Consider the following 26,009-nt stretch of genomic DNA (forward strand, 5'->3'; position numbering starts at 1 on the left):
TCTGGAAAAAGGGAGAAAAAAGCTTTAACCATCCATGGAGCGAAGGGAGGGGGGCAAAAATAAGGAAAAAAGGGGCAAAAAACAACCCACAACACAAGGGGGAAGCGGCGGCGTTACAAAACGAGCGGCGGGGCCGGAGCCACTCCCGGCCTGGAAAACCGAAGGAATTTCGGGCTGGGGTCGGGGGCGGTCGCCGTTTGAAATGTTTGTTTTGTCTGTTTCGCTGTTTTGTTTTTTGTTTTTTTGTTTTTTGTGGTGTTTTTTTCCCACGTTTTTTCTGTTTGTTTCTCTGGGGTTCTCGCGGTCTCTTCTCCCCCGGAGCGGCGGCGCCCGGCCCGGCCCGGGAGGGGCTGCAGGGGAAATCCCGGGGCTATTTCTGCCCGCTGATGGACTGGGATATGGAGCGGGGCGGGATCATATCCAGCAGGTATTCCCGCTGCCGGTCCGCCAGGCTCGACGCTTTGTGGCCCCCGATGCCGGCGTTCAGGTAGGCGATGTTCACCCCTGGGGACGGCACGCGGGGATGGCAGCGACCCCAAAACTGCCCCGGATCCCACAGAGCCCAGGGACCGCCCCAGAGCCCAGGGACCGCCCCACAGAGCCCACAGAGCCCACAGAGCCCAGGGACTGCCCCAGAGACCCCACAGAGCCCATGGATCCCCCAGAGACCCCACAGAACCACAGAGCCCATGGATCCCACAGAGCCCAGGGACCGCCCCAGAGAGCCCACAGAGCCCAGGGACCGCCCCAGAGACCCCACAGAGCCCAGGGACCGCCCCAGAGACCCCCCCAGAGCCCATGGATCCCACAGAGCCCACAGAGCCCAGGGACCACCCTAGAGACCCCCCCAGAGCCCATGGATCCCACAGAGCCCATGGATCCCACAGAGCCCAGGGACCGCCCCAGAGACCCCACAGAGCCCATGGATCCCACAGAGAACAGGAACCACCCCAGAGCCCATGAACCACCCCAGAGACCCCACAGAGCCCAGGGACTGCCCCAGAGACCCCACAGAGCCCAGGGACCAGCCCAGAGACCCCACAGAGCCCAGGGACCGCCCCAGAGACCCCACAGAGCCCAGGGACCGCCCCAGAGACCCCACAGAGCCCAGGGACCGCCCCAGAGACCCCACAGAGCCCACGGATCCCACAGAGCCCAGGGACCGCCCCAGAGAGCCCACAGAGCCCATGGATCCCACAGAGCCCAGGAACCACCCCAGAGACCCCACAGAGCCCACGGATCCCACAGATCCCACAGAGCCCATGGATCCCACAGACAGCACGGGTCTGTGGCACCGTGTGGATACCAGGGACCCCACAGAGACCCCATAGATCCCAGGGACCCCAAGTATCCCAGAGACCCCAACTATCCCACAGAGCCCACAGAGCCCATGGATCCCACAGAGCCCAGGGACCCCAGAGACCCCCACAGAGCCCATGGATCCCACAGACAGCACGGGTGTGGATACCAGGGATCCCACAGAGACCCCATAGATCCCAGAGACCCCAACTATCTCACAGAGCCCATGGATCCCACAGATCCCACAGACAGCACGGGTCTCAGGCACCGCATGGATACCAGGGACCCCAAATATCCCAGAGACCCCATGGATCCCACAGATCCCACAAAGCCCAGGGACCCCAAACATCCCACATACCCAACAGAGCCCACAGAGCCCACGGATCCCACAGCACGGGTCCTCGACACCGCGCCGATACCAGGGACCCCAAAGATCCCAGAGATCCCAGAGATCCTACAGACCCCACAGACAGCATGGGTCCTCCAGCACCACATGGATACCAGGGATCCCAAAGATCCCATGTACCCCACAGATCCCACAGAGCCCATGGATCCCACAGACTTTCCAGACCCACAGATCCCACAGTCACCCCAAAACCCCCACGAGGCAGGAAGGGCCAGGATGGGGCTGGCACAGGGTGCGAATTCCCAAATTCTGCTCCGAAAGCCAGCGGGCATGGCCTGAGCTGTCCCACACTGCTGATCCCCCCCCATGCCCGCCCGTGCCCACCGTACCTGGCATTCCCAGGAGCCCCCCGGCCACGGAGAGCTGCGGGGCCTGGGCGAAGTTGGAGAGCATGGAGCGGGCGGAGGTGGGGATCCCGCGCTGGAGGCTGCTCTGGGGCTGCGGGGCCTGGAACCCCAGGGACACGGGGTTGGGATTGCGGGGATGGGGGCAAAGGGTGCCCACTGCACCCATCCTGATGGGCACGTCCTGTCCCATCCCCGTGGTCCCATCCCATCCCAGTAATCCCATCCCATCCCAATGATCCCATCCCATCCCCGTGGTCCCATCCCATCCCAGTAATCCCATTCCATCTTGTCCCATCCCATCCCATGATACCTTGCCATGATCCCATCCCATCCCATCCCATGATCCCATCCCATCTTGTCCCACCCCATCCCATTATCCCATGACACCATCCCATGGTCCCATCATCCCACGGTCCCATCCCATGATCCATCCCAGGAACCCATCCCATTATCCCATGGTCCCATCCCATTATCCCATGGTCCCATCCCATTATCCCACGATCCCATCCCATGATCCCATCACCCCATTATCCAACAATCCCATCCCATGATCCCATCACCCCATTATCCCACCCCATGATCCCATCACCCCATTATCCCACGATCCCATCCCATGATCCCATCCCATGATCCCATCACCCCATTATCCAACAATCCCATCCCACGATCCCACCCCATGACCCCACCCCATGACCCCCCGATCCCACGCCCCGGGTCCCATTCCCGCTGTCCCACCTGCCGGAGCGTGTGGTGCCGCAGGATCCCGTCCTGTTTGCCCACGCTGGGCACGGCGGGCGCGGCCGTGGGGGACAGGGCAGCCTGCTGCTGCAGCCGCTGCTCGATCTCCTGGGGACAGACAGACAGACAGACAGACGTGGGACAGACAGCCACGGGAATGCCACCCTCGGGAATGCCACCCCTCGGGATTGCCACCCCATTTCAATGCCTTGGGAATGCCACCCTGCTCAATGCCCCATGGCAATGCCATCCTGCTCTTCTTGGCAATGCCATCCCCTCGGGAATGCCAGCCCATTCAATGCCCCATGGCAATGCCATCCTGCTCAGCTCCCATGGCAATGCCATCCCCTCGGGAATGCCAGCCCATTCAATCCCCATGGCAATGCCATCCTGCTCAGCTCCCATGGCAATGCCATCCCGCTCAATTCTTCTGGAATGCCAGCCTGGCTGGGATGGGATGAGTAGGAGGGGATCAATGGGAACAGAAGGATGGGATCAGTGGGGTGGGATCACTGGGAACAATGGGATGGGATCAATGGGATCAATGGGATGGGATCACTGGGAACAATGGGATGGGATCACTGGGAACAATGGGATGGGATCACTGGGATCAATGGGAACAATGGGGTGAGATCAATGGGATCAATGGGATGGGATCACTGGGAACAATGGGATGGAATCAATGGGATCAATGGGATGGGAACAATGAGGTGAGATCAATGGGATCATTGTGATGGGATCACTGGGAACAATGGGATGGAATCAATGGGATCAATGGGATGGGATCAATGGGAACAATGGGGTGAGATCAATGGGATCAATGGGATGAGATCAGTGGGAACAATGGGATGGAATCAATGGGATCAATGGGATGGGATCAATGGGAACAATGGGGTGAGATCAATGGGATCAATGGGGTGAGATCAATGGGATCAATGGGATGAGATCAGTGGGAACAATGGGATGGGAACAATGAGGTGAGATCAATGGGATCAATGTGATGGGATCACTGGGAACAATGGGATGGAATCAATGGGATCAATGGGATGGGATCAATGGGAACAATGGGGTGAGATCAATGGGATCAATGGGATGAGATCAATGGGAACAATGGGGTGAGATCAGTGGGAACAATGGGATGGGAACAATGGGGCGAGATCAATGGGAACAATGGGATGGGGATATCGGAATGGGATGGGACAGGGTGGTTTGGGATGCTCTGGGATGCTTTGGGATGGGATGAGCCATTGGAAAGGGGCATTCCCAGCAACCCCCACCTGCTCCTGCTGCAGGGCCTTGACGAAGGCGTTCTTGAGGCGATTCGTGTGCTCGGCCTTGAGCGCCTTCTTCTGGTTGGAGGTCTGGCACTGCTCGCACAGGATCCGCCCGCCCTTCTCCTGCTTCCAGTGCGGCGTGAAGTCCGTGCGGCACTGCGCGCACACGAACGGCTCCACGCGCGGCACCGCCGGGGCGCTCTTCCCTGAAACACGCCCCGAACTCAGCACCCGCACAGAACGCAACGTTTCGGGCAAAAATCCTGAAAATCTCCACTGAAATCACCAAAAAACTGGGCGGGAATAGTGGAAGTTTTGGCTGAAATCTTGCGAATCGGCCAAAAATCCTGCACCCAGCCAGAACTGGCCAAAAATCGTGCACCCAGCCAGAACTGGCCAAAAATCGTGCACCCAGCCAGAACTGGCCAAAAATCCAGCACCCAGCCAGAACTGGCCAAAAATCCTGCACCCAGCCAGAACTGGCCAAAAATCCAGCACCCAGCCAGAAGCCAACGTTTTGGGCTGAAAGACTGAAAATCCTGACTGAAATCACAAAAAACTGGGTGGGAACAGTGAAAGTTTTGGCTGAAATCATGCAAATCGGCCAAAACCCTGAGAATTGGCTAAAAATTCTGCACCCAGCCAGAACGCAACATTTTGGGCTGAAAGACTGAAAATCCTGACTGAAATTGCAAAAAACTGGGTGGGAATAGTGAAATTTCTGGCTGACATCATGCAAATGGGCCAAAAATCCTGCACCCAGGCAGAACACAATATTTTGGGCTAAAATCCTGAAAATCCTGGCAGAAACCATAAAAAACTGCATGGAAATACTGAAATTTTTGGCCGAAATACCGAAAATTTTGGCCAAAATCCCGCGGATCGGCCGAAATCCCGCGAATCATCCAAAATCCTGAAAAATCTCATCTAAAATCCCACAAATTCAATCTGAAACCCTGCAAAAACCCCTTGAAAACCTTCAAACCCACCCCAAACCTTCAGCTTCCCCCCAAATCCCCACCACTTCCTCCTACGACCTTTCCAAGCACCCCCAAAGCCCCGAACGCCACGGTTTCAGCCCGGAACTCCCCAGACCGCGGGCTGAACGCCCCGGAATCCCCTTTGGGACATGCCCTGGATCACCTTGGCTGTCGATGACGCTCTGCACCACCTCCTCCAGCCCCACCATGTAGATGAACTCGCTGTTGGCGGCGCTGGGCAGGAAGTGCAGGAGCGGCGCCGGCGGTTTCGGGGGAGGGATCTCCAGCAGCGTCTTCTCCAGCTGCTTGCGCAGCGCCAGCTTGGCCGCGGCCTGGGAGTTGGCGGCGTCCGAGAGAGCGCTGGGGCTGGGGAGAGGGGAGGACACGCGGGCCACCGAGCCCGGCTGCATGTGCGACGCGAGGTTCATGTAGATGGCGGAGGAGGACGAGCGCTGGCACGGCACCGAGGAGCCCGATTGCTGCCGAGGAGGTTTGGGGTCATGGTGGGGATTTGGGGACACAGGGGGGATTTGGGATTGGGTGGGGGTTTGGGATCTGGGTGGGGATTTGAGATCACGGCGGGGATTTGGGATCAGGGCGCAAATTTGGGATGTGAGGTTCGTGTAGATGGCGGAGGAGGACGAGCGCTGGCACGGCACCGAGAAGCCCGATTGCTGCCGAGGAGGTTTGGGGTCAGGTGGGGATTTGGGATTGCAGGGGGAATTCGGGGTCAGGGTGCGAATTTGGGATCAGGGAGGAATTTCGGATCGGGTGGGGATTTGGGATCACAGTAGGGATTCGGGATCAGGGTGAAGATTTGGGATCACAGTAGGGATTCGGGATCAGGGTGAGGATTTGGGATCAGGGCAGGAATTTGGGATCAGGTGGAGATTTGGGATCAGTGGGGCACAAGGGCTGGGGAGTCCCGGGAATTGTGGAGCAGGTGTGGCCTTGTGGCCCAGACTGGTGCAAACTGGTACAAACCAGTGCCCAAACCAGTGCTCAACCAGCCCCAACTACTGCCAAAACCGGTACAAACCGGTAAAAGCTGAGTGCAAACCGGTACCAACCAGTGCCCATGCAGCCCAAACCAGTGCCCAGGTAGTCCAAACCAGAGCCCAAGCAGCCCAACCCGGTGCAAACCAGTCCAAACCAATGAAAAGCAACCCAAACCAGTGCCCAGGTAGCCCGGGCAGTGTCCAGGTAGTCCAAACCAGTGCCCAGCCAGTTCAAACCAGGCCCAAGCAGCCCAAACCAGCCCAAACCAGTGCCCAACCAGCCCAAACCAGTGCCCCAACCAGCCACCCACCGGCTGGTAGTTGATGGCAGGGCTCATCCCGGGCGTGGAGCTGCGGACCAGGCCGGGTTTCTGGGGCCCGCGCTGGCCCTGGAGCTGGGCGGGGCTGGGGGCGATGACGCGCTGGGACATCAACATGTGGGGCAGGGCTGAGCTGGCGGCCGAGCGGATCACGCTGTGGCCCTGCGGGGAATCTGGGGTTAAATCCCAGCAACCGGCTCGGGACAACCCCAAGAACCCCCCCAGAGCTCGGTAATGAAATGGTAGAAAAATGAGGGAAGCTTGGAGCGTTGATTCCCTGATGCACGGAATTCCTGCTTATGCGGAATCACAGTTAATCTCTAATGCCTCAAATCCCTCGTTTTCCCCCAAACTCTCCTGGATTTTGAGGATTGTGGACCTTTTCTCCAGCTCAAGCTGGCACATCTCTGTTTCCTGTGGGAGGCTGGGATTGCTCCATGGTCAAGGAGAGCAGCAGAAATCCATGGAGCAAACATTTCTCCTTTGGGAGCAGCAGGGAGGCTGCAGGCCTTGGAGAATTCCCACCATCCTCATCCCACTCCAGCTGGGACATTGGACATTCAGAGGATCATGGAATATCCATCTCCACAAGGATCACTGAGTCTTAATTCCTGACAAACCCAAATCCAACCCCAAGCACTGGGAATTGAGGGAAAAAGCCCCTCACCTCTGTGTGCACCCACCAAAATCAGCATTTTCCAGGAAAAACCTGGGAACTCTCACCTGTAATGTCCTTAAATTCTGCGGCTCCACCCCCTGAGCTCCGGGCCGGGAGGGGATCTTGGACAGGCCCTGCTGTCCCACGTGGGCGGGGGACGGCTGCACGATGGACGCGGCGTTCTGGACAACGGGGGTCTGGGGGGCACCAAGGACAGGATTTGTCTTCCCAGGAGGGGATTTAGGGAATCCCACAGGTGGAGTGGGGGCTCTGTGTGCACCCCTTGCCGTCATCCCTCCCATCCCCACCCCTCACCTTCTGCACCACGTTTTCCTTCTGGAGCTGGCTCTGCCGCAGCTTCTTGAGGAGCACCAGCCGGGCCTCCTCCAGCCGCAGCTCGTCCCGGAGCTGCTTGATCAGCTGCTGCCTCTCCTCCAGGCTCTTCCCCTGGAAAACCCCAGAAACCGAGCAGGATGTCAGCAAGGGAGAGGGGAAGCTGAATCCAAGCAGGAATTTGGGCCACAGGTGTGAGAACAGGGGAGCTGCACATGGAACTGGCTGAGAAATGCCCCAGATGCTTCATCCTTCCCCAACACCCCAAATGCTTCATCCCTCCCCAATGCCCCAGTACTTCATCCCTCCCCAAATGCTTCATCCCTCCCCAGTGCCCCAAATGCTTCATCCCTCCCCAAATGCTTCATCCCTCCCCAATGCCCCAAATGCTTCATCCCTCCCCAAATGCTTCATCCATCCTCAAATGCTTCATCCCTCCCCAATGCCCCAAATGCTTCATCCCCCCCCCATGCCCCAAATGCTTCATCCCCCCTCAACACCCCAAATGCTTCATCCCTCCCCAAATGCTTCATCCCCCTCCATGCCCCAAATGCTTCATCCCCCCTCAACACCCCAAATGCTTCATCCCTCCCCAACACCCCAAATGCTTCATCCCATCCCAAATGCTTCATCCTTCCCCAAATGCTTCATCCCCCCCATGCCCCAAATGCTTCATCCCCCCTCAACACCCCAAATGCTTCATCCCATCCCAAATGCTTCATCCCTCCCCAAATGCTTCATCCCTCCACAGTGCCCCAAATGCTTCATCCCCCCCCCATGCCCCAAATGCTTCAACCCCCCTCAACACCCCAAATGCTTCATCCCTCCCCAACACCCCAAATGCTTCATCCCATCCCAAATGCTTCATCCTTCCCCAAATGCTTCATCCCTCTCCAACACCCCAAATGCTTCATCCCTCCTCAAATTCATCCCTCCTCAAAGGCTTCATCCCCCCATGCTGTGCCTTTCCCAGGATGGAATCCCCGTTCCCTCACCTTGAACATCTCCAGGTTGGCCGCCTTGAGCCGCTCCTCCATGCGGGAGCTGGAGCGGGGGCTGGAGGCCTCGTTGTCCGACAGGACGATGATGTCCGGGGACGGGGTCAACCTGCCCCGGTCCTGGTCACTGCAGGGGGAGAGGAGTCCCAGTGAGGCAGGAATTGGGGATTTGGGAGCCCCACCGAGCCAGCAGTGTGGGATTCTGAGAGCACAGGATCGCCCTCGTTCCAGTACAGACCCGGAGCGGTGCGGCTCCCATGGATACCGAGAGGGAAGGACTCCCTCAAATGCACTCCCTCCCTCTGCAGGGGTGCAAATCCCACCTGGGAATCAGGTGGGAACCAGGAGCGTGTCCTGGTGCTGGGATGGGAGGGAATGGCAGGGATTCTCCAGCCTGGAATTGCTCGTCCTCACTGTGGTGGAGAAGGGGCTGAGCTCCCCCCACATGAACAGCACCACTCCAAGCCCACCCCAACCCAAATCTATTGGAAAAGCTCATTCCATAAAGGAAAACCTGCATGAATATCCAACTGATCCATGATGGGATCGGGAAACCAAAGGAGCAGCAGGGAAAAGAAATAAACCAAAAAATCAGTGGTGGAATCCAGCAGGATCCAGGCAGGATCATCCCAGGATCATCCCGGGAAGGGAGAGTCCAAGAAAAGCCCTTTGAGACCCTGGATTTCATTCCTGCTGCTTGGAAAACTGTGGGATAATCCAGCATGGAGGTAATTCCAGCTCCCTGGAAGGTCCCTGCAGTGAGGGGAGACCATGGAATATCCCATCCCAAACTCTGAGCTCTGACCACCCAGGAGGGACCCCAGAGACAGATCCCAGCTCCCAGGTTTGGCTGCTCCGAGGCTGGGGAGATGCTCAGAGCTGGGATTGCCTCCCAAACGTTCCAGCTGTTTTTGTGGATATTCCAAAGCACCAGGGCACGGAGCTGTCCCTGCTGCAGCAGAGAAATTCCAGAGCATCCCAAGGAGAAGGAGGCAGTGGGAGCCCGTCCAGGCAAAGCAGGCTGCGTGCCAGGAGTTCCAAACTGGGCTGGCACATCTGGGTGGCACTTCCCTGGATCGGGGCTGTCCTTCCTGCAGCTCCTGGGGATTATTTTGCAGGAGCATCCCGATACATCCAGGCTGCATGACTGACATTCCACCAGGGGAACAAGGGCAGAGCCAGAGTCCAAATCCAAGAGGGAAAACAGATCCATCCATGAGGAATCACAAATTGTTGGATTTCCTTTGTCCAGGGAAGAGCAGAATTCCAAGAGAATCACTGGAGGAGGAGCCAGGGCGAGGGAGGCAGGCAGAGGTGAGGAGAGCACATTCCCAAGGAAAATCCAGGAAAATGAGACATTCCCAGTCTCACTTCTCAACTCCGAGTGGAGCATTCCCAGCTCTTCCCAGGGCTGATTTCCTGATCCAAGTGTCCGTGTGCGATGCTGGTGACCCGCTGGGAACCCTCACATTGCACAATATCCAAGGAATCCCGCTGAGGATGCAGCTCCACACTCAGCAGGACCCTCCAGGGACACCTCCCACCATCCCAGGCTGCTCCAAGCCTCGTCCAGCCTGGCCTCAGACACTTCCAGGGATGAGAAATCCACAAATCTCTGGATAAGCTGTGCCACCTTCACATCCCACCTGCCCTCTGTCCGTGGGAAGCCATTCCCCCTCATCCCACCATTCCCAGCTCTCGGTGTCACCAGAACGGGCTCTCCAGGACCCCTCAAATCCCATTTCGTTCCCAACCCAGCTCCTCCCACCCCGGGATTCCCAGCACCCACCTCCTCCTGGCGCTCATATCCACGGGCTCGTCGTTGATGTTCTCCTTGCCCGGCCGGGCCGCGCTCCGCCCGTCCCCGTGGGGCCTCAGGCTCCCGTTGAGCTTCTCCTCGTAGCCCTTGATCCCGTCCGGCTTCACCGGGAGCTCGTGGGGCACCTCCAGCCCCGCCAGGTCCTTGCGCTTGAGCAGTGCCAGCATCTTCAGCCTCTCCATGGCCTCGTGTCCCTCCATCTTCAGCCTCTTGGCCAGGACGTCCTCGCGCTCCTCCGCCGGCTCCAGGCTCCGCTTGAGCAGGTTCAGGCGCAGCGCGTCCTCCGTCATGCGGTCCATCCTGAGGGACAGGGACAGGGACATGTCAGTGGCAAGGATCCCAGTGAATCCCCCCAGGACCTCCCCCGAGCTCAGCTTGGCTTCCCCAGGGAGCTCTGACCTCCTCATGGAGCTCTGACCTCTTGGAGAGCTCTGATCTCCTCATGGAGCTCCAATCTCACAGAACCTTAAGGTGCCTTGGAGAGCTCCAATCTCACAGAGCTCCAACCTCTTGGAGAGCTCTGATCTCATGGAGCTCCAATGCTTTGGGGAGCTCCAATCCCACAGAGCTCTGACCTCGTGGAGAGCTCCAATCTCCCCACAGAGCTCTGACCTCTTGGAGAGCTCTGATCTCCTCATGGAGCTCCAACCCCTTGGAGAGCTCCAATCTCACAGAGCTCCAACCTCTTGGAGAGCTCTGATCTCATGGAGCTCCAATGCTTTGGGGAGCTCCAATCCCACAGAGCTCTGACCTCGTGGAGAGCTCCAATCTCCCCACAGAGCTCCAACCTCTAAGAGAGCTCCAATCTCCTCACAGAGCTCTGACCTCTTGGAGAGCTCTGATCTCCTCATGGAGCTCCAACCCCTTGGAGAGCTCCAATCCCACAGAGCTCCAACCTTTGGAGAGCTCCAATCCTACAGAGCTCCAAGCTCCTCATGGAGCTCCAACGCTTTGGAGAGCTCCAGCCTCACAGATCTCCAATCCCACAGAGCTCCAACGCCTTGGAGAGCTCCAGTCTCCTCATGGAGCTCCAACCTCTCCAGCCCCCATCCAGGTCAGGAGTTTCCCCCTCTGAAAGGCCCTGAAGTCCCTGGGAACAGCAGCACCATCCTTCCTTTGGGATTAAACCCCATGGATGCAGCTCAGCAAGGAAGGGGAGCTGGGATGAACCCCCTGGAACACCAGGAAATCCCCACCGTGCGCTTTTCCAGGCAGGAATGCTCGGCAGCTCCGGGATGGAGGCTCGGGCAGGTCCATCCCCGCCCTCCCACCTCTCCAGGTGCAGGAATGCCCTCTGGAAAACAGGCAGGAGCCCATCCCAACCCCATCCCAAGCCTGGAGCCCATCCCAACCCCATCCCAATCCCGCTCCCAGGCTGATAAGGAACCAGCTCCGACAACAAAGAGCCAGGGGAGCTCCACCTGCAAAGCAGCTGGGCGAGGCCTTTCCCTGAGGAGCAGGGCTGGGGACCAGGACAAACACCTGGGGAATCAGGACAAACACCTGGGGAATCGCTGGGAATTCCATGTGGCTGGCTGGGCAACACAGGAATTCCTTGCTCTGCAGGGAACAGAAAGTGTCCCGTGGAGCACCTGGAGCTGCTCCACACCTGCCAGGACCCGGCTCCGAGTCATTCCCGGGACAAACCCTTCCAAAGCCCTGCCAGGAGGAGGCTCTGGCTCGGGTACAAATCCCTGGAGTGACGCATCCGCACATCGGCACACGAGTCCAGCTCCCACTGGAGACAGCGGGAGCAGGGGAGGGCAGCAGGAAAACCCACGGAAATCCCAAATACGATCCCAAAAAAAGCCGGACGGAGCCTCTGAGGAGCACCGAGGGCTCTTCCCTACCTGCTCATCCCGTCGCTCCGCACGTCTCCCAAATTTAGCCCGGCAAGCCGGGACAGGCCGCGGGAGCCGCTCCCGCCCCCGTCCCGCAGGAGTGACCCCGGGGGGAGCGGGGATGTTCCAGACACCCCGGGAGCACTGGGAGCCGCGCCCAGCGCTGCGGCTGGAGCCGCTGGGAGCGCGCCAGGAACGGGCCCAGGGCTGCTCCCGGCAAGGAGACAGCAGCAGGAGGAGGAGGAGGAGGAGGGAGAGGTGCCCAGGAGCAACATCCCACAGGATAGGAGCTCGCCACGGACAGCTGAGCTGAGCACGGAGCTGGGATCCAGCAGGGAGAGCCAGGATCTCCTGCTCCAACTTCCTGCTTGTCCCTTCCAGGATCCTGCAGGAATTGCAGAGATCCCCCCCAGTCCCTGCTCCATCACCAAGGTGGTCTCACAATGCCCTCCCCTCTGGCATTCCAAACAAATCCAAAGGGCCGTTACCAGGAATGGGGCCCACCACCATTTAATCCACTCCAGAGGTTCTCCAGGCTCAGCCAGATCCAATAAAAATGAAATTAGGCTTTGGATTCGGTCTTGAATGGGGCCCTTTGGCTGGAGGGGGAAGGGGAGGATCCACTGGGAATTTCCAGAGCGCTGGGAAAACCAGGGCAGAGCTCCTGATTCCACGCAGAAATCCACAGCAAAGAGCAGGAATGATTCCAATCCCGGGAATCGTCTGGAGGTCGGACAGGCTCCGGGAGGCTCCGCGCTGGCCCCGCTCCGGTCTCGGCACATCCCAAACCGGATCATCCGGCCCCGCCGCCCTCGGGCACAGCCGCCGGGGCTCCGGCACATCCCAGGGAACAGCCTCAGCCTCTCCCTTCAGCTTCCATCTAAAATATCCTCCTCACTGGAAACAAATTCCCAAATGGTGGCAAAACTCATGGAAAACAGGAGCTAAATCCACGGTGCGCCTCCGGACCGGGGTTATCCCTGAGAGCCAAGATTCCAGAAGCCGCAGGAGTGGGATGAGCAGGGCGGGCTGGACCGACCTGGGGAGGCTTTCCAGGAATCCCAGGGTGCTGGACACGGCCTGCTGGTGATTGCCAGCTCTCCGTGGGGATCCCGTCCCTGCCGCGGCACCACGCGCTCCTCGGCACGTTCCTCCCGCTCCGCGGGGCCCGGCAGGACGGGTTTGGTGCAGACAAACAAAGCAGCACCCCCTTTTCCATGGGTATTGGATGCGGTGCCCACAGGGGAAAATATCCAACAACAACAACAAAAAAAAAACAAAAAAAAAATTCCTCAGTGGGAGGATTTGAAAGGCTGGAACGAGCGAGCTGGGCCAAAAGAAGGAATATTCCAGGAAGAAGTGGGAATATCCAGGGAGAGATGAAAATATCCTGGGATTTACCCGATGGAATCCAGAACCAAGACTTGGCAGCACCAGGAGTTAATTCCAGCCAGAGTTTATCCAGGCAGGTCCCAGCTCCTTCCCAGCCTCCTTGGAGGGTTTTCCGTTGGGTCAATCCCCATGTTGGTCTTCCAGCCCCAGTTTCCAGCCTCAGACCCTCCAGAGCTCATGGAGGGGTTGTAATTCCTGATCCAGCACCAGGAATGGTCCCTGATCTGCCAGGAACAATCCTTGATCCACCAGGAACGATCCTTGATCCACCAGGAGTGATCCCTGGTCTGCCACGAGGGATCCCTGATCCACCAGGAACAATTCCTGATCCAGCACCAGGAGTGATCCCTGATCCACCAGGAACAATCCCTGATCCAGCACCAGGAGTGATCCCTGATCCACCAGGAACAATCCCTGATCCACCAGGAACAATCCCTGATCCACCACGAGGGATCCACATGCCCCCAGTGCCCCCCCAGCATCTTCCAGTTTCCCAATCCCTTTCCACCAGGACCGGAATTCTGCTGAACGGAGCTGCTGGCAGCCCCAGAGGAGCCGAGGTGGATCCCTGGGATCCGAGGGAGCAAGGATGGGAAATCAGGGATAAACCAGCCCAGCCCCTGCTCTGCCCCTTGGGAAGCTCGGGTATGGCCAGGCAGAGGCAGCCTCGGGGACCCAGAGCATCCCTCAAAGTCCATTTGGGGCTGGGATTAATCCCAGGAGAGACCCAGAATCCAAACCCATCCCCAAGGTGCTCCATGAGGCTCCAGCACCATTCCAGTCACTCCAAACCCAGACACCACTCAGATACAAGGCTGATGGAATAAAACCCATCCAAATCCCATTAAAGTCCCGTTTTCCCGGGATCAGGGAGCGGGAATTGGCGAGATCCAAGCCCTGCAGCTCACCTGGGCACGCTCCCACTGCCCGAACCCCCCTAAATCCCAGGATCTGGCGTCAATCCCCGCTGATCCCATGGGAAATGCACAGGGCTGGCTGCTCATCCGGAGCCATCCGGCCACAATCCCGCTCCGGGGGCTTCCCGGCACGAGGCGGCTCCGATTCCATCTGGGCTCGGCACATCCCGACGTCGTCGTAAAAAAAAAAAAAAAAAAAACCACCAAAAAAAAAACCCACCGCGTTCCGGCACGGAGGAACACAAAATGAACACAAAATGGCTGGCTCCCAGGGCCAGCATTCCCAAGGAACGCCAGGAAAAGGAGAATCACCTAAAAAGGTAATTGGGATTGAAGGGCTCGGCGGCCGGGAGCGGGACCCGGGAAGGGGAAAAGGCTCCTTCCTCCAAGGCTGAACAAAAACCGCGCTGGCTCCAGGAATCCCCGGGCAGGAATCCCGAGGCAGGTAAGGGAGGATGAGGGCGGCTCACGGAGATTTTCTCCGGAGCAGGAGGAGCACCGGGATTAAAGCGACGGCAGAGAAGCCCTAAGAACGGCCCCAGAGCCATCCCAGAAGCCGCAGGGACGCGGCTGCTCCCGGGAGGGAATGGGAATACGAGGGAAGATTTGGGAAGGGATGGGAGCGGGCACTGGGATGTGGCAGAGTGGGAATTCCTGCAGAGCAAACTGCTCCAGGAGTTCTGCTGCTCCCGCTCCTGGAGCCCAGCACGGGGACACCGGTCCCTGCTCCCACACACCAGTGCCAGAGCCTGGATCCCCCCGATTCTGGATCTGACAGACCCTGGATCCCCCCGATTCTGGATCTGACAGACCCTGGATCTCCTGGATTCTGGATCTGACAGACCCTGGATCCCCCCAGTTCCAAATATCCCAGACCCTGGATCTCTTGGATTCTGGATCTCCCAGATTTCAAATCTCCCAGACCCCATATTCCACCAATTCCAGATCTCTCAGACCCTGGATCTCCTGGATTCTGGATCTTCCAGACCCTGGATTCCCCCAATTCCATATGTCCCAGCCCCTGGATCTCCTGGATTCGGGATCTCCCAGACCCTGGATTCCCCCAATTCCAAATCTCCCAGACCCTGGATTCCACCACCAATTCCAGATCTCTCAGACCCTGGATCTCCTGGATTCTGGATCTCCCAGACCCTGGATTCCCCCAATTCCAGATCTCCCAGACCCTGGATCCCCTCGATTCCATATGTCCCAGCCCCTGGATCCCCCCCAATTCCAGATCTCCCAGACCCTGGATCTCTCGGATTCTGGATCTCCCAGACCCTGGGGATCCCCCCAGTTCTGGGTCTCTCAGACCCTGGATCTCTCAGATTCCAGGTCACCACCCCCAGCTCGGGATGTCCTCAGATTCTGCACCCCCAGGTCAAGTACAAAACTAACAATGGGAAGCAGGAAAAGTAGGAAAGGAGGAAAATCCTCCCTCCCCAAAAGTGCTTCCCTTCCCTCCTAAGTTTGTGTTCTTGTCCAACTCCACTTCTCGGGAGCAGGGAATGCCAGGGCCGGGCCCAGCACCACGGGCCTCACACCTCATCCCAGCCCAGGATTTTTGGGATGTGGGAGGAGAGCAGGAATTCCAGAAACTGCTTTATGCCCTGAAATGGGTGGGGGGAAGACCCAAAAACTCCTCAAAGTCTTAGAGAGAGATAAAAATTCCAAAGCATCTGGCTGGGCCGGCCCATTTTGGGAAAAGCCAGCCGGGAAAAAGAAAATGCAATAAAAAGTGATGGGATGGAAGGTGGGGGGGAGGAGGCAGCGCCGGGCCCCGGCCCCCTCCCCATCCGGGATGACGCAGACTTCCCAGGCTCCCTTATATAACGCTTCCCGATTTCCTCGACTGCGGGCGCTGCCTTTGTGCGGCCGCTCCGGCTCGGCGGGGCCATCGATCACTGATGAACGGCCCAATCGATAATGAAATCAATCACCAGGGGAAGGGGAGGGCGTGACAGGGATGCGAGGCATTGTTGTTGCCGGTATTTTTGTCAGCCCCTGTCCAGCGGGCGGCGGGGAGGGTGGGATTGGAGAATTCCAGGGGAATAGCGATGGTGGGGAAAGGGGGGAGGGAAGGGAGAAGGGAATCACGGATCCGCTCCGACAGCAAATCCCAGCGCCAGCGCTCCTTTTCTCCTTAAAACACTCCCTCCTCCAGACACAAAATAAAACCACAAAAAAACCCCAAAAATTAAAAAAAATTTTAAAAAAGCGGAAAAGCACCTTAAGGAACCCTTTTGTCCGGTGCGAATTGCCCGACAAACCCCCGGCACGGTCTGAGGGATACTTACAGGTCCAATATTCCCGCTGCCTCGAGTTGCCGAGAAAGCGAGGGAGGAGCGGAGCGGGGAGCGGAGCGGGAAGGGGCAGGAGGCGGCCGGGGCCGGGCAGGGCCCCGCGCTCCATCGCCCGCGGAGCCGCAGCCGCAGCCGGAGCCGGAGCCGCGCTCCGAGCGGGCCCTTCCCTGCCAATCATGCGCGTTCTGTTTTATTAAACAAAAGAAAAGGGGGGATGCTGACTTTTTCCCATGATGCCTCGCGGGGCAGGGAAAAAGAGAAGGGAGAGGGGAAAAAAAAAAAAAAAAAAGGGAATTAAAAAAAAAAAAAATTGAATGAAAAAAAAATTCAAAAAAAAAAAAAAAAAAAAAAGAAGAAAAGATAAAAATTCCGGTCGTGACCGGTTTGGCACTTCCCGACATGGAACTGGCTCCGGATTTTTTTTTGGGGGGGTGGGGGTTTAATTTTTCCTGGGGTTTCGGCGCTGGCGCGGCCGCCCCCTCCCCGCTCCCCCTCCCCCCGCTGCTGGCCCCCCGCCAAACTTTGTCTTCATTCATGGAAGCTCCTTCCCTCCCCTGGAATTTTAACCCTTTCCCTCCCAAAAAGGAGCCTCGGCGCCGCCGGGAGCCGCCCCTCCCATCGCCAAAAAAACCGCGGCCCGAGGTCGAAGCAGCCTCGGGATCGCCGAGCCCAGGGCAGGGAGAGGGTCCCGAGAGATCCCAGGGAATGCGCCCAGGGATCCCAGGAAATGTGCCCAGGGATCCCAGGGAATGTGCCCAGGGAATGTGCCCAGGGATCCCATGGAATGTGCCCAGGGATCCCAGGGAATGTGCCCAGGGATCCCAGGGAATGCACCCAGGGAATGTGCCCAGGGATCCTGGAATGTGCCCAGGGAATGCGCCCAGGGATCCCACGGAAGTTGCCCAGGGAATGTGCCCAGGGATCCCAGAATGTGCCCAGGGACCCCAGGGAATGTGCCCAGGGATCCCAGGAAATGTGCCCAGGGATCCCAGGAAATGTGCCCAGGGATCCCAGGAAATGCACCCATGGAATGTGCCCAGGGATCCCAGGGAATGTGCCCAGGGAATGTGCCCAGGGAATGTGCCCAGGGATCCCATGGAATGTGCCCAGGGATCCCAGGAAATGTGCCCAGGGATCCCAGGAAATGTGCCCAGGGATCCCGGAATGTGCCCAGGGAATGCGCCCAGGGATCCCACGGAAGTTGCCCAGGGATGTGCAAGATGCCAAGGAACACACCAAGAAGACACCAAGGGATGTCAACGAAGACGCCAAAATCCCAAAAAAGACACCAAGGGAAGGGGCAGGAGGAGATGCTGAGGGATGTGAGGAAGATGCCAAAGGGTCCCATCGAAGGTCACAGGGAGCAGGGGAAGATCCCTGAGGATTCCCTGGGAAGATTCCCTGAAGATGCCAAGGGCTGGGAGACGCCACCTGTGGGGTTTGGCCCTGCAGAGGAGCATCCAGAGGGATTTCAGCTGTCCCAAACCTCCTGATCCAGCTGAGCCCAATTCCAGAGGCGCCCAAAGCCCACTCTGGGTCCCCAGGGCTGAGGGTGTCCCAAGGGGGGAGCAGAGGGAAGAGGATGGGGACAGATCTGGGGCCTCGTTAAGGAATTAATGAGAGCTTGGAGCATTCACCGCATGGAGAACCCAGGAGATGGGAGAATCCCAGGGATGGAGAATCCCAGGGAATGGAAAACACAGTTTTGAACCAAAACACGGAGGATTGAGCATGGATATTTGGGATTCCTTAGCCACAGGAATATCCCTATCCTCGTTCCAGCCCTCCCTGTGAGGGTGGGGAGGCCCTGGCACAGATTATCCCGGGATTCTGAGGCTGCCCCATCCCTGGAAATGCTCAAGGCCAGGCTGGACAGGGCTTGGAGCAGATGGAAGGGCTCAGATTCCCCCAAAACACCCCGATAATCCCATAATCCCCCACATCCACGGCTTGGTTCCACCCCTGAGGTGTGGGAGTCTGGGAATTCCACAGCATTCCAGCACTGGAACACCCAGTTTGCCTTTCTTGGATAAAATGGAACAATTTGGTTTCCAAAGGGGGAAAGGATTAATTAGCTTTAATTGCATGCTCGTTTCCATGGATTTATCAGCTAATGAGGGGGTGGGATGGGCCCGGGGATGATTTATTCCAGGCTGTGTCCATGGAAAACGCAGAGGGCACAGGAGAGCAGCAAATTCCTTTATTTCTCCATCCCCTGGTTTTTCAGGACCATTCCAGGCTGTTTCCATCCTCCCCCTTTTCCTCAGGCCCTTCCATCCCTGTTTTTGCTGGGTGGGGATTTGGGAAGGGATAAAATCCCTCCCATCCCACTGCTCCCAATGGATTCCCAATGGATCCTCCCAGCCAGGATGGGCAAAGGAAGCACTCAAACATCATTTCATTGGATTTGGGGGTTTTTCCCTGTGGATCCATTCCCTGGGAGCTTCTGTTTCCTCAAAAGGTCTTTGAGGAATCTGACCAGAGCTCCTTTCATCCCAAATCCAAAGGATCCCCGGATCTTCTTCCCCACTGATGCATCTCCCTCAAAACAGAGAATCCCTGGATCCAATTCCCTCTCCTCCTAAACGAAACACAGACAGGATCTGTGATCCTGATCCGGCCTCAGGCCAACACTGTGTACTCAGCAAGAGATTCTGCGAAAACTGGAGGGTGATTAAGCAGGGAAATGGAAGATTCTTCCCCAATTCTGGCATCCAGTGGGAATCCTGATCTCCAGGGAAGGCCTCGCTCAAGGAGCTTCCACCACAACCTCAGCACAACCCAAGGATTGCCAGGATCCGACCAGGGGAAGGTGGGAATCCATGATCCCATTCCCGTGGCTTCATCCCAACCCCTCCAGAACGTGTCCTCTGCCTGCTGGGAATTCAGGATTCCCATCCCAAAGGACACCAGCAGAGCCATCCCCACCCACATCCAGCAGCTCCACATCCAGTAAAACCAGCGAGCGTTGGGTTCTGGGATTCCATCAACCTTCACTGAGGCCATTCCTTGGAAAAGCAGGAACCCACGATCCCATTCCCACGGATTCATCCCAACCCCAGCTGGGTTAACCTCTCCTTTGCCTGATGGGAATTCAGCAGCTCCAACTTCCCAAGCCCAGCAATTCCAGCTAAAACCAGCAAATTTTGGGTTCTGGGATTCCTCAATCTTCCCTTGAGGCCATTCCATGGAAAAGCAGGAATCCACGATCCCATCCCCATGGAATCATCCCAACCCTTCCAGAACGTGTCCCTGGCCTGCTGGGAATTCAGGATTCCCATCCCAAAGGACACCAGAGCCATCCCCACCCACATCCAGCAGCTCCAACCTCCCAAGCCCAGCAATTCCAGCTAAAACCAGCAAATTTTGGGTTCTGGGATTCCTCAACCTTCCCTTGAGGCCATTCCATGGAAAAGCAGGAATCCACGATCCCATCCCCATGGAATCATCCCAACTCTTCTAGAACATGGCCTTGGCCTGCTGGGAATTCAGGATTCCCATCCCAAAGGACACCAGAGCCATCCCCACCCACATCCAGCAGCTCCAACCTCCCAAGCCCAGCAATTCCAGCTAAAACCAGCAAATTTTGGGTTCTGGAATTCCATCAACCTTCCATTGAGACCATTCCTTGGAAGGAACAAACACCCAGCCATGGGAATGCCCCCATGGCACAAGGAGGTGTTGGGATTTCTCAAGGCTCCAAGATTTAATTGGAATCCAGGATTTAAGAAAGAGGAAAATCCAAGTTCGGGATTTTTATTTTTTTTTTTTTCCCCAAACAGCAAGTTTGGAGTTACTGAAGGAGAACCATGGGATCATTCTGGAATTCCCTGGAATTCTGTGTCCCTCTGGTTGCTGCCTTTTCCCTCAGTCTGGAGGCAGCACAGGGATGTGTTTGAGGAGCTGGGGAATTCCTCATGGACATGGAGGAGCTCCCCCACCTGCACCTCTCACCCTTGAGGTGAGCTGGAACCGGGAGCAAACCGGGAGCAGCTGAAATTCCCAATCCTTCCTTCAGCCAAGGGCCAGTCCCTGGAGCCTCGACCTTAAAATCCCCTGGGGGAAACAGCCCAGGCAGGTTTTGCAGCCAGGCCCTCCCTAAAAGCCAGGATTTGGGGAGCACACCTGCAGTTTGGGGAGTTTCAGGTGGATTTTGGGCAATTTCTTGCTCGCAGCCGACTGGGAAACCAAAAATGGGTGCTGGGATGGATGACAAGGAGCAGCCTCCCCTTCCCACAGGCTTTGGCTCAGTCTCATCCCAAAAAACCCCAGGGTTCATGCGTCCATCTTCTGGGACTCCATGAAAATGAAGCCCAAATTTTACTGGGAAAAACACCCCAGGCATGGAAAACCCACACAAATCCAACTCCTCCCATCGCCTCCGCCCCCAGGGCTTCCAAAATGGGGCAATTCCAGGATTCAGCCCCAAAATCCACGCTCAGAGCTCACGGGGTGGAGTCTCTGGAGCGGGGATGGGACCCCATGGCCGTGAGGAGCATCCCTGGAAATCAAACCCGGGGCTAATTTTAGGTTTGGAAGCGCCGCTCCCAACACCCTGCGGATTCCAGAGGCTGGGGCTGCTCTTCAGAGGGAGTGCAGGGATTTTCCAGATGCCACCATCCCAAATTCCACGTCCGAGGGGCAGGGAGGCAACCCCGGGGTCTGGAGGGGGGAGTGATCCCCTTGCCCCAGCCCATCCTGAACCTGCCAGTGCTGGGAAGGGCTGCACTCATGGGAAAACCAGGGGAAGAAAAAGGAAAAATAAATCAAGAAAAATTAAAATAAAGAAAAATAATAATAATGATAATAAAAATTTAAAAAGAAGCATAAAAAATTAAAATAAAAATTAAGAAAAATTTTTTTAAAAGAAAAAAAGAAAAATAATAAAAAGATAAAAAGAAAAAAGAAAAAGAAAAATAAAGAAAAATAATAAAAAGAAAGGAAAATAAAAAAGGGGAAAATAAAAAAGGGGGAAAATAAAAAAGGGGGAAAATAAAAAAGGGGGAAAATAAAAAAGGGGGAAAATAAAAAAGGGGGAAAATAAAAAAGGGGGAAAATAAAAAAGGGGGAAAATAAAAAAGGGGGAAAATAAAAAAGGGGGAAAATAGAAAAGGGGAAAATAGAAAAGGGGAAAATAGAAAAGGGGAAAATAGAAAAGGGGAAAATAGAAAAGGGGAAAATAGAAAAGGGGGAAAATAGAAAAGGGGGAAAATAAAAAGGGGAAAATAAAAAAATAAAAAGAAAAATAAAAAAGAAAAATAAAAAAAGAACCAAGCTCAGCACTGCAGCCTCTTCCTGACCCACTTCCCTCAGATCAGGATGAGCTCCCCCAGCTCTGAGTGAGCACTGAGGTGCCCAAAATCCCCAAAGCAGCGGGATGGGGGCGGATTTGGGGATGGAAGGACACAACAGGGCAGCTCCTGATGGGAACGGGCCGGGACATCCTTGAACATTCCCCGTGTCCTGCTGAAGGAGGAGGGAGCTGGGATTGCCCAGCCTGGAAAAGGGAAGGCCCAGGGAGAGCTTGGAGCATCCCCAGCAGCCAAAGAGGCTCTGAGGGCTGTGGGACAAGGACGTGGAGTGGCAGGAAAAGGGGGAACGGCCTGGAGCTGGGAAAGGGGAGATTGGGGTGGGATGTTGGGAAGAAATTCCTGCAGAGAAATGAGGGTGCATCCCAACACATCCCATCCCAGCCATGAGAGCATCCCTAAATACTACAAAACAGAGAATTTCCCTAAGAACCTGGAAAAGACCCTAAAACAGCAACAAAACCCACGGCAAACACAACCCCAGCCATCCATGGGGAGGAATTCCAGGATCCACGTGAACCCCAAACCCACAGATTTCCCTAAAAATCTCAAAAAAATCCCAAAGCACCAACAAAACCCACGGCAAACACAACCCCAGCCATCCATGGCTGTACAGAGCAGAATTCCCAGATCCATGTGAACCCCAAACCCACAGATATCCCTAAAAACCTGGAAAAGACCCTAAAACACCGACAAAACCCACGGCAAACACAACCCCAGCCATTTGTGGGGAAGAATTCCCAGATCCAGGTGAAAGCCAAACCCACAATTTTCCACCAGGAACTCTGATGGACCAAGGAGCATTTTTGCCATTGGAGATGGAAGAGCCAAGCATGGAAAACTGTCAATGACCTGGGAAATAATCAGGGAAAAGCTGAAGATTGGAAGGAATCTGGGAAATTCCTGTCCTGAGCGTGGATCCCAACCCCCTTGGGAGATGGCACTGGAGGGGAAGGTGCTCCCAAGAACATCCTGAGTGGGATAAATAATAAATCCTGCCAGGCAGGAATTGCTGCCCTCCCCTGCGCCAGCAGCACCCGAGGGGAGCCCGGGAGCCGCCCTGCTCCGGGGGGATGCTCTGAGCACAGATGGAAAAGGGATGGAGGCAGCGCCAGGAATGGTGCCAGGGGAAGGTGGCACCCAGATCCCAAAGGACCAGAGCAGTGGCACCGCCATGGAGCCCTGGGATGGATCCCAGCAGCTCCAACACCACCAAATCCCAGCCCAACCCTGGATTCCCAGCAGGGACTCCCTGTGGAAACTCCATTTCACCCCAACAGCAACCTCAGCATGAGCATCCCTGAGCTCTGCTCCCCCAAATCTCAGCTCTGCTTCCCCAAATCTCAGCTCTGCTCCCCCAAATCTGAGCTCTGCTTCCCCAAATCTCAGCTCTGCTCCCCCAAATCTCAGCTCTGCTCCCCCAAAATCCCTGTGCAGATGTCCCAAAGCCTGGCACGTGCTCCAAGCAGAGATGGAAGATGGATGGAGGCAGTGCCAGCCTCGTGACCAGGAAAGGTGCCAGGGGAAGGTGGCACTGAGATCCCAGAGGATCAGAGCACTGGAACCACCACGGAGCCCTGGGATGGATCCCAGCAGCTCCAACACCACCCAGGTGACAAATCCCAGCTCGAGCCTGGATTCCCAGCAGGGATTTCCCTGTGGAAACTCCATTTCACCCCAACACCACACAGATCTGGGGGATGTCCCAAATCCCGGCGCGTGCCAGGGTCTCTCAGGGCGGGCACCCCCAGTCCTTAAAACGCCTGAAATCGCCCTAAAAGCGCGGCTGCCTGTGCCATCAGCCCCAGCCCCCACCCGGGAGCACCGAGGAACAGGAGTCAAATCCTCCCACACTCCTGCCAGGAGGAGGCTGCTCCCATTCCCGTGCTCCCCCTTCCTCGTCCTCCTCCTCCTCCTCCTCCCGCCCGGCAGCGGCCGAGGAAGCTCCAAAAAAAAAAAAAAAATCAAATGGATGTTAAAATTAAAAAAAAAAAAAAAAAATCAGAAATGCTCGGGAAAAGCCAATCGATCCCGGCTCTTCCTCCCTGCTCCCAGATTCCCAAATCTCCTCCTCCTCCTCTGTTCCCGGCAAACCACCCCCTCCCCCCGCCATCACAGATCCCTTCTCCAGGCTCCAAAGGGAGGGGAAAGCGCCCAAACGCCTCAATTTTGGGAATGTGGGCAAGGATTCTCCTCGGGAGCAGAAATCCTCATCGCCAGGAGGAGAAATCCTCTCGGATCTGCTGCTGGGAGAGGATCCAGCTTCCCAAAAAGGGGTGAGGAAGGGGCCGTGCCCCCTCCCACCCCCCCAGTGCGGCGTTTCCATCCCGATCCCACCCCAAAGCCGGGCAGGGGAAGGCGCCGGAGGCTCCTGCAGGGATGGCAAAGTTTCCCCGCTGCCTCCGAGCAGGGGAAGCAGCACCGGGAAGTGAGGGGGGGGCGGCAGGAAAAGAGGGAGAATCCCGCGGGGAGGAAATCCGGGATGAGGCCGGGAAACGGCGCGGAAAGGAACCGGGAGCCGCTCCCGAATCCCGCAAGGAGCGGAGGAAACAAAGCGGGGCTCGAGGGGGGGCGATCCAGGGGGTTCCCGGCATCCGCCCCCCTAAATCCCATCGGGAACACCCCGGATTTCCCGGGGGATTCCCCGGCGCGCCCCTAAACCTCCCGGGCTGAGCCCCAAAATCCCTCGGCTCTGCTCCCCCAATCTGGGCTCTGCTCCCCCAAATCTGGGCCCTGCTCCCCCAAAATCCCTGAGCGCTGCTCCCCAAACCTGGGTTCTGCCCCCCAAAATCCCTCAGCTCTGCTCCCCAAAATCCCTGAGCATTACCCCCAAAATCCCTCAGCTCTGCTCCCCAAAATCTGAGCTCTGCTCACTAAAATCCCTGAGCTCCGCACTCCCAAATCCCTGGGCTCTGCTCCCCAAATCCGAGCTCTACCCCCCCAAAATCTCTGAGTTCTGCTCCCCAAAATCCCTCAGTTTTGCTCCCCCACATCTGAGCTCTGCTCCCTAAAATCCCTCACCTTTGCTCCCCAAAATCCCTGAGCGCTGCTCCCCCAAATCCGAGCTCTGCTCCCCCAAACCCGACCTCCGCCGCCGCCCAACCCCTCGGGCTCTGCCTGCTGCCCTCAGCCCCCCAAAATCCGCCCTCAGCCCCTCAAAATCCACTCTCAGGCCGCCAAAATCCGCCCTGAGCCCCCCAAAATCCCCCTCAGCCCCTGTTCTCGCCCCCCCCACCCCGAGACAGGCCCTGCCCCGCCCCCGCCGGGCCCGGCCCCGCCGCCCCCGCGGGCCTCACCTGGCTCGGGGGTCTCGGCGGGTTCCCGGCGGTTCCCGGTGGTTCCCGGCGGTTCACGGTGGGTCCCGGCGGTTCCCGGCGGGTCCCGGGCGGTCCCGGGGGTCCCGGGCCGGGCGGGCGGAGCAGACGCGGCCACCGCCGAGCGCAACCGGCACCACCACAAACAATGCCGCTGATTGGCCGCCGCCGCCGCCGCGCCCGCCCCGCCTCCCGACCCCAGCCGCGACGCCAATTGGTGCGGCACGCAGACTGGCACAACATCTCACCAATGGAATCCCTGCAACCCGCTCTTATCCCACCTGACAGCTTTCACTGGGTGTCTCAGCAATGATTGACGTCCCGCTGCACCAATGTGAACGCGCCGAGCTTCCCCGCGGGGCGCCTTTAATGGGTCCCCGAGCCTGAACATCCGGGTACCACCGGCGGCGCGCGGTGGCGGCGCGCGACTTCTCCCTCGGCGCGCCGGGGATTTTTGTCCCCTCCCAGCCGCCGTACCCGCCCCGGGCGCAGCACCGGCCCGGTTCCGCCGCACGTGGCGCCTCTGCGAGGCCAGGTGGCTCCGGGGAGGAGATCCCGGCTCTGGAGACACCGGGCAGAGCCCACCAATGCCCGGCGGGGCCGCAGCGCGTGGGGCTCGGCGGCCGCGAGGCCTCATGGCCCGTGCCCGGATCCAAGATGGCGGCCTGAGGGCAGCGCCAGGGTCCAAGATGGCGGATCCGGCCTCACTCCCCTCAGGGGGGTTCCGCACCCTAAAACCCCCCCGGTAAATAAAAATTATCCC

At 57.5% G+C, this 26,009-nt stretch overlaps 1 protein-coding gene across 2 annotated transcripts; it reads right to left on the reverse strand.

Annotated features, from left to right (window-relative positions):
* Positions 1-25,378, reverse strand: GATAD2B (GATA zinc finger domain containing 2B). 2 transcript variants are annotated; one of them, XM_036397819.2, is made up of 11 exons: positions 25,229-25,378; positions 10,141-10,470; positions 8,349-8,478; positions 7,336-7,467; positions 7,086-7,217; positions 6,354-6,524; positions 5,208-5,523; positions 4,068-4,270; positions 2,788-2,898; positions 2,035-2,152; positions 1-504 (listed from the first exon to the last, which is right to left on the reverse strand). In XM_036397819.2, exons 2-11 carry the CDS (start codon positions 10,467-10,469, stop codon positions 371-373), a joined length of 1,776 nt encoding a protein of 591 aa, XP_036253712.1. In that variant the 5' UTR covers position 10,470; positions 25,229-25,378; the 3' UTR covers positions 1-370. The 2 variants fall into 2 exon arrangements, with proteins under 2 accessions (XP_036253712.1, XP_036253711.1); XM_036397818.2 differs by lacking the exon at positions 25,229-25,378 and adding an exon at positions 16,618-16,791.
* Positions 25,379-26,009: the final 631 nt, after the last annotated feature.

This window comes from Molothrus ater, chromosome 29, assembly GCF_012460135.2.
Source record: "Molothrus ater isolate BHLD 08-10-18 breed brown headed cowbird chromosome 29, BPBGC_Mater_1.1, whole genome shotgun sequence".
Taxonomy (NCBI): Eukaryota; Metazoa; Chordata; class Aves; order Passeriformes; family Icteridae; genus Molothrus; species Molothrus ater.